At 41.7% G+C, this 8,943-nt stretch overlaps 1 protein-coding gene across 1 annotated transcript; it reads right to left on the minus strand.

Moving 5' to 3' along the window:
- Positions 1 to 182: 182 nt before the first annotated feature.
- Positions 183 to 1,819, minus strand: LOC122036873 (E3 ubiquitin ligase BIG BROTHER-related-like). Its single transcript, XM_042596306.1, has one exon. The coding sequence runs from the start codon at positions 1,702 to 1,704 to the stop codon at positions 406 to 408; it is 1,299 nt and encodes a 432-aa protein (XP_042452240.1). The 5' UTR covers positions 1,705 to 1,819; the 3' UTR covers positions 183 to 405.
- Between the last annotated feature and the right edge of the window lie 7,124 nt (positions 1,820 to 8,943).

An 8,943-nucleotide genomic window follows, 5' to 3' on the forward strand; every position in this document is an offset into this window, starting at 1 on the left:
GGCAATTCACGAACATATTAGCAATTTCGCTATTCAACACTTCATGAAGCACACTGTTGTCTAAGTTCTGGATCATATACTAAGATCAAATGTTCCTTTATCGAACTAGAACAATTTGGGACATCAAACATTAGCATAAGTAAGCAGTCAATTCAGTGACCGGAACATGACAATTCAGAAGCTAAAACAGAAGCCACCAGTTGAATGGATGGTTATTAGTATATGTGGTAGCTGCTTTAAAAACCAATTGTCACAAGAACAATTGATGAACTATAATAAGTACCATATCATTCCCTAAAATCGACATAAAGCATAAGATCAAAGGCCATAGCTCCACATGACAACATCAGAAAAGAAGCGCACCATTTCAAATCTTGTGTGCATCTTATAGCAGAACCTTTGGCCTTACGGGATCGAAGTTTCAGGTATCATTTCAAAATCATACCTGAGCTGTGATTCATCAAGGGAGATGACACCATTTGCCCTCCTGGCTTTCCGCTTCTCATATTCAGGATCATCCGTTGGCAATTCGAATCTACAAAGGGGACAGGTGTTTCTGATACATAGCCATGGGAGGATGCAGTCCTCGTGGTAATGGTGAAGGCAAGGCAGCCTCTTGACTTGCTCCTCTACCTGAATTCCATCCTTGCAAACAGCACAAACAGCATCGATCTCGGTGGTATCTTCTTTCCTTAGCACCACCGAAGGGAGGTTCTCGACCACTGACTTAGCCGCCGGTGGACTGCCCTTGGAGTTGCTATTTTGCTCGAACAGTTGTCCGAACAGTACCTCATAGGGCTCGTAATCGGAGGCATAGGCGAGACCATCCTGGTCCTCAAAGTAGGCTCCGACTTCATCAGGATCGAGTGGACTCCTTCCCAGATCGTTCATGGCCAAGAGAATCTGCCAATCGACGTTTCTGACCACCGCTTCATCTTCAACCTCAGTAACCGTCAACACTCTACTCTCATCCGACCTCGCGTCGTGGCCAAGAACCATTACATCAATAGAATCTCTTTCTTCGTCCTGACCGTCGATCTCCTCCCACTCAAATCCCTCGTTGACGTCCCTCCGGCCGTCGCCCAGTTGGAGGCTGTCCCAACGGAGAGGAACATCGAACTCATCAGAGAGCCCGTACTGCCCTACGCCATCATCGGAGTCCATGCCCATTTCAGCCACCATTTGCTCGCCGAACATGGCGACGATCTGTTCATCGGAATCTGAATCGGAGTCGATTCCGGTAACCCTAAGGCCACCTTCATCCATATGCCGGGTCCTGGAGAACTCGGTCGAGTCGGAAGGGCAGCGTCTCTGCCCAACGAAGAAGTCGTCGGAGGCCCAATCCGGGACGATCATTCCCCGATCCGCAACATCCGCCGTTTCGCTCTCGTCATCTTCCCCGTCGAACACGGAATCGAGGCCAAGGCACCCAGGGCGCTCGAGCTCTTCGAGGTCGTTGTCGGACCAAAACACCGGGGGGATGAAGGGGCGAGGGCAGGAAGGGGATCTTGGGCGGCGTCGGAAGAGGTCGAGGGAGAGAGAGGCGTGGTCGTCTTCGGAGTAGTCGGAGGCGGTGTCGAGGTCGGCGGAGGAGGAGAGGGAGGCGAAGGGGGACGACCAGAAGGGCGGCGGCGGAGGAGGGGGATCTGGGTCACCGGCGAAGTGGGGAAGCAGCAGAAAGAGATCGGGATGGTTGTCCGCCATTAACGGCGACGCGATCGCTCGCTTCTTCAGAGAGAGAGAGAGAGATGCAAGGATGCGAAGGCAAGGCAAGAAGGCAATTAAAATGGTCGGGCAAGGAGACGCTACGTGTGATCGTATCTCCAAATATACCCGATTTGAGTCACGGCATCGACGCGGTGGTCATCTAAAGGAGCTTCCGTGTTCAACGCCCGGTCCGATGCATGCCACTTGGGTAAGTCGTGAGCCGGGCTGGGTATGCGGTGGTTCGAGGCGAGTAATAAATGGGCGGGTCAGGAGATGGGTATACCCGTGGGTAAATCATAAATGAGTATCAGATAAATTTTTAAATTTAGTAAATTATTATAAAATTTGAATGCGATCAATTTTTTTAATTTTACTTTTTTTTTTAACCCTCAAAATCAACGGCGGAGCCAAATTCAGATTAGAATATAAATAATCAATTGTAGATTTGAAATTATTTATATTTTAAAAAACATTAGGATGGATTCAATATAAATTGTTTTTGAATGGGGCACGTGAGTTGGTAAAAATCCACGGAAAGATTTGGTCAATCTTTGGACAAGAAGCAATTGGAATTTGGAAGTGGGTAAGAGCTGAAATTAAACGACTAAGAGGCGCTCTTTGTTTTTTCTGTTCTTTTTTAAAATACGTTTTCTTAATAGCTTTGCAACTTCTTCCCCATCTGCCGAAGAGTAAATATTTCTACATATTTATAATACTCATGTTTACCTTATCAATTAAATATTTCTCCTCAAATATTTAAAGATGTTTGGTTTATATTTTTTATATTATTTTTTATTTTTTATTTTTAATAAAATGAAAAACGTGTTTAATTTATATTTTTCATGTTCATTTTAAAAAAAAAAAGAAAATATTTTCTAATAAAACAAAAAATATGAAAAAAATTATTTTCTGAAAAACAAGAAAATATGATTTTCTGAAAAATAAAATAAAAATATAAACAAACCAAATACACCCTTAAATTTTATAATTAAATATTCTCCCAATTAAATATTTATGGATCCTATCTACCAAACATCCCACTCAAATATCTTAAATTACACCATCAAATATTTCATTAACTAAATATTTATAGATCGTGCGATCATTTTATTAATTTACATATAATTTTATATTTAAATAAAATTAATTATATATTTTTAATTCTTCAATTTACTATATTCCATATACCATTTATCCATAAATATTTTTTATTTAATATTTAACTATATACTTTAATAATTATTTTAATATTAATTTATTATTTAAAGTGAAACATTACAATACAAGAGTATAAATTTTAAAAGAAATAATACAACATATAAATATAAATGTTTTAGGAATTTGAAATTAAAATGATTAAATATTTTCACAGAGAAATTAATCATTCACTTGTGACAATGAATGTTTCTCAAATATATCCAACCAATTCGTGATGAAGTTGATGATGCACCTGAATATCACATAACTCGAAATTTCTTCGAATGTATTAAGCAAATTCGATGGTTGAGCCATAATTCTCTGTGATAGTATCATGACATTCGTCCTCCACAATCATATTGTGTAAATTAATGCACGTATACATGATTTCTTTGTATTTATTCATAAATAAATGTCGCCTTGTGTTGGTCCCCTAGCAGCCCGCAAGAGGGGGGGGGGGGGGGGTGAATAGCCCTGCATAATTAAAACAAATACCTTTCTCGACTTTGGAAATAATAATAAACCACTTGTAAAAAAAAACTAATTAACAGAAAGAAAGAAGAGACAAATCATTTATTTAGTTTGTAATCCCAGGATTGCTAATCCAAGACATTGAAAGTTCACTATAAATCTCCTTCAGGCGGAGAAGCCTCTTACAACAGTTAAAACATTCAATTACAAAGCTAAACAGAAGAAGAATCGTTTACAAGTGTTGTATTTAGCTACTGGGATCAGGGCTGTATTTATAGCCCTTATTAGGGCGCTTGGAAGGGTTTCAGGTATCTGAACATGGATAAAACTTTATCTACGTTGCAACAGATCGCATCGCAACGGATTTGGATAAAATCTTTAGTCTGGGCGCCTGAACTATTTTCGCACATGGGCGCGTCGCCAAGGTGCCCCGGCTGGACTAAGCCGGTTCGGGTCTACCTGAAGTTGACTTTTTATTCGGGCCTTCTGCTTTGACTTCGCTCGCTTGAGTAATTTCGGCCATCCAGAATAGGGCTCACTCGAACTCATTTTTCGAGCCTTCTCGAGCAACCTTCCGCTCCGGCTTCTCGTCCCTCGGAAACGCCTCGAGCCTCCTTCTCATCTGCTAGTGTACTCTTTCATAGCGCCTCATCCATCGGATGTACCGAGCCCGTCGACTCTCTCCCGTACCATCCTTCTCGCTAGTTGCATCTTTTGCTTAACTTTTTGTGCTCCTAAGTTCCTGCACACTCAGATACGAGCATGAAGCCACAACAGGACCTAACTTGACTTGGTTGATCACATAAAAAGTACCATGGGGTACTTACAACCTTCCTCTTTTTGATGTGAGCAACTCAAGTTAAGTTAGGGTAAATCAAAACCAATTAACAAAAAATTACAAGTACATGATTTAAAAAAAAAATGTATCCTTCCCTTATACTTAATCTCTAACTCTCCCTATTTGATCACGTTAAAAATGAGGTATGTCATGAAAATAACTTGAAATAAAATTAAAACTTGAGGTATGCCATTAAAATAACATGAAACTTCAAGATTCTTCCTTGCTTGCTTGTGATTTGCGAGAGCGAAGTTTCACAAATTCCACCTTCTTGAGAAAACAGAAGGGTAAGATGTAGATGCTTCCATATTCTCAAATCTTCATATATCCTCATGTACTAGTTAAGTTTTATATCCCAAGTTGGGATGAATAACCATAGATACATTCCAGGTTACTAAGGTATTAGGCTGTTGTAATTTCGAGCGAGTGGATATGTTGAAGTCCATTGTGCCATAATATTTCGGACGGGCATATAATCCTGACGAGATAATATGCTGAATTCCCGCGCACCATGATATTTCGATCGGGCGTGTAATCCCGAGCGAACTAATATGATGAATTCCCGTGCGCTATGCTATTTCGATCGGGTGTTTAATCTCGAGTGAGTTGATATGATGAATTTTCGTCTAAGGTTTAAAATCTCTGGTTCTTCCTAAGGAAGCCCGACCTTGTTACTCCCTAAGATTCCCGATCGATTGTAATGATTTAAAATCTCCGGTTCCTTCTAAGGAAGCCTGACCGGGTCACTCCCTAAGATTCCTGATCGACTGTGTATGATGGTTTAAAGTCTCCGATTCCTCCCAAGCAAGCTTATCGGGTCACTCCCTAAGATCCCCGATCGATTGTAGAGGTTTAAAGTTTCCGGTTCCTCCTAAGGAAGTCCAAGCGGGTCACTCCTTAAGATCCTTAATCGACTGTGTATGATGGTTTAAAGTCTCCGGTTTATATGAAGGAAGCCTGACTGAGTCGCTCCCTAAGATCCCCGATCGACTGTGTATGATGGTTTGAAGGCTCCGATTCCTCCTAAGAAAGCTCGACCGGGTCACTCCTTAAGATCCCCGATCGATTATAGAGGTTTAAAGTCTCCGGTTTCTCCTAAGGAAGCTCGAGCGGGTCACTCCTTAAGATTCCCGATCGACTATGTATGATGGTTTAAAGTCTCCAATTCCTCCTAAGGAAGCCCGACCGGGTCACTCCCTAAGATCCCTGATCGACCGTGGAAGTTTAAAGTCTCCGATTCTTCCTAAGGAAGCCCGACCGGGTGACTTTCTAAGATCCCTGATCGATTGTGTATGATGGTTTAAAGTCTCCGGTTCCTCCTAAAAAAGCCCGACCAGGTCACTCCCTAAGATTCCCGATCGACTGTGTATGATGGTTTAAAGTCTCCGATTCCTCCTAAGGAAGCCCGATTGGGTCACTCCCTAAGATCCCCGGTCGACTGTAGAGGTGTAAAGTCTCCGGTTCCTCCTAAGGAAGCCCGACCGGGTCACTTCTTAAGATCCTCGATCGACTGTGTATGATGGTTTAAAGTCTCTGGTTCCTCCTAAGGAAGCCCGACCAGGTCACTCCTTAAGATCCCCGATCGACTGTGTATGATGGTTTAAAGTCTCTGATTCCTACTAAGGAAGCTCGACCGGGTCACTCCCTAAGATCCCCGATCGACTGCAGAGGTTTAAGGTCTCTGGTTCCTCCTAAGGAAGCTCGACCGGGTCACTCCCTAAGATCCCCGATCGACTGTGGAGGTTTAAAGTCTCCAGTTCCTCCTAAGGAAGCCCGAGCAAGTCACTCCTTAAGATCCCCAATCGATTGTATATGATGGAGGGTCAATTTGTTTGCCCGAGGAGAGTTTATATGTTCATCGGGGGATGTTCGTCTGCACTTTTTCATTATGTTCAAAAATTAAATGAAATACATGAATGAGTTACATGCATACTTGTTCAAGTTCTATAAGACTACAAGTGGTTCGCGCTCAAAGGTCGTTCGAGATTCCTCCCATCCACGTCCTGGAGATAGTAGGAACCCGAAGCGAGCTTTTGTATTACCTTATATGGTCCTCCTCATTGTGGTGCCAACTTACTAACATCTCCGACAGGTTTGATGCGCTTCCATACTAGATCACCGACTTGGAAGAACCTTGGGATTACCCTCCTGTTGTAGTTCTGTCTCATCCGTTGCCGATATGATGTAAGGCGGGCTACTACTCTATCATGAATTTCTCCTATAAGGTCCAGCTCTATAAGATGCCGACCTGAATTACCATCATCATATAACCACCTCCGATTAGATTCCACCCCAACCTCTATAGGGATTACTGCTTTTCCACCATACACCAACTGAAAAGGAGTTATGCCTGTAGCTTCTCTGAGAGTAGTACGATATGCCCACAATACACTAGGAAACTCAGCTACCCAGCTACCACCAACAAGATCTAATTTAGTTTTAAAACCTCTAATAATTTCCCTATTGGTTATCTCTGCTTATCCGTTGCTCTATGGGTAAGCCACAGAGGTAAATGCTTGTGTAATACCATATCCCGCACACCATTCCTTAATCCTTTCTCGTTGGAATTATCTTCCATTATCAGAAACCAGCTTGTGTGGAATACCAAATCTACAAATGATATGTTGCCATAGGAATTTGATAATCGCGTGTTCAGTAATCCTGGCCAATGGTTCAACCTCCATCCATTTTGAGAAATAGTCTACAACCACCAATAGGAATTTCCTTTGTGCTATTACCAAAGGAAAAGGGTTAACTATATCCATACCCCATTGATCAAAAGGACAAGATACTATAGAAGTTTTCAATAGACCAGTGGGGTCATGTGTAATGTTCTGATGCTTCTGACAAGACATACATGTTCTTACCGGTCGAGCTGCATCTTCTTGTAAAGTAAGCCAAAAATACTCAGCCAATAATATTTTGCGAGCTAAGGATCTCCCTCCTATATGACTGCCACAAGAACCCTGATGAACCTCTTGGAGAATATATTGTATATCCTTCGGCCCTATACACTTGAGCAGAGGACTAGAGAAAGCCTTTTTATAAAGCTGATCGTCCACCATAGTATATCGGACATCCCTCTTCTTGAATATCCGTGCTTGTTCTTCATCTTCTGGTAGAACACCTTGCTGAAGGAATAAAATGATTGATGCTCTCCAATCACCTTGTATTTCTGCATCGGTCTGTCGTTCAATATAGGATACCAACACAATCTGCTCTACAGGCCTATCCAAGTTCCAAGGTATTATAGTTGAGGCCAATTTAGCCAACTCATCTGCCACTTGATTTTCTGATCGAGGGATCTTCTATATAGTTACTTCTTGGAACTCTAATTTCAACTTGTCAAATGCTTCTGCATATAATTTAAGTCGCTTATTATTGATTTCAAAATTTCCTGTTAACTGTTATGTTACTAGCTGGGAGTCAGAATACATCCAAACTCGAGCGGCCCCTACATGCCGAGTGACCTATAACACTGCAATCAGTGCTTCATATTCTGTTTCATTATTAGTGGCTCTATAATTTAACTGGATAGAAAGTTGCATCCGATCATCCCTTGGTGATATAAGAAGAATCCAAATACCACTACCTTGTCGAATAGAAGATCCATCCACATATATTTTCCAAGTTCCATCTTCCTCTGGGCCTTGTATCTCTGTTATAAAGTCAACCAGAGCTTGTGCCTTAATTACCGACTGAGACTGATATTGTATATCATATTCACTAAGTTCCGTCATCCATTTGATTAACTGCCCGGATGCCTTAGGATTAAGAAGAACTCGACCGAGAGTGCTGTTAGTTAATACTATAATTGCATGCGATAAGAAATATGGACGTAATCTTCTAGCTACTAAAACCAATCCATAAGCCAACTTCTCAAGTATAGTATAGCGACACTCGGCTCCTTTTAGTAAATGACTCAAAAAGTATACAAGTTGTTGTTTCTTTCCATCTTGCCTTACTAGAACCGAGCCTACAGCATGCTCATTTGCTGACAAGTAAATCCATAATGTTTCTTCTACTATAGGCTTGGCTAATACGGGTAAAGTTGACAAATAATTTTTTAATTCTTAGAATGTCTGGTCACATTCTTCATCCCATTGGAATTTAGTAGCCTTCCTTAGTATCTTGAAGAAGGGGAAGCTTCGGTCAACCGATCTAGAAATGAAGCGAGATAGCATGTGATTTTCTTACTCGATTTGAGTCACCATCAGTGGGCCCTCCCGCTATCATGTTAATGTTGCTCCAGGCGGCATTACTTCTGTTTTCTTCTTGTCGAGCGGAGGATGGTTCTTGTTGCATCTGTTCGGGCATTTGCACCTGTGTTTGCCTAGTGGGGAGTTGTAACACTACGAATTGTGGTTCAGTTGTTCTATACTCCAGTTTGAGGGGACTATTCTGTCGTAGATAAGATGGCTGATTAGGAAATGGAGCATGTCGGCGATACCGAACATTACTCATTTGCTGATTCTTCAGAGCAAAGCAATTCTTTGTGTTGTGGGTCTTCATCATATGATACATACACCATCTTTGTGGAGCTGACTGCGACATCTCCACATGCTGAATTGCTTGTGGTCGTGGCTTCGGTGGATGATGCAGAGGACCTGCTTGTGGTCCTCTAGGGGGTTGAACAAGAGCCATAGGACGTTCATTAACTGGAGTAAGATTAGGTAGAATGCCCTCCTTTTTTCGAGCAGCTTGAGTTTCTTCAACATTAATAAATTTAG

The sequence above is a fragment of the Zingiber officinale genome, unplaced genomic scaffold (assembly GCF_018446385.1).
Source record: "Zingiber officinale cultivar Zhangliang unplaced genomic scaffold, Zo_v1.1 ctg222, whole genome shotgun sequence".
Taxonomy (NCBI): Eukaryota; Viridiplantae; Streptophyta; class Magnoliopsida; order Zingiberales; family Zingiberaceae; genus Zingiber; species Zingiber officinale.

Bases quoted from the DNA above. Each gene is read 5' to 3' on its own strand.
- LOC122036873 (XM_042596306.1), bottom strand. From the start codon at position 1,704: ATGGCGGACAACCATCCCGATCTCTTTCTGCTGCTTCCCCACTTCGCC.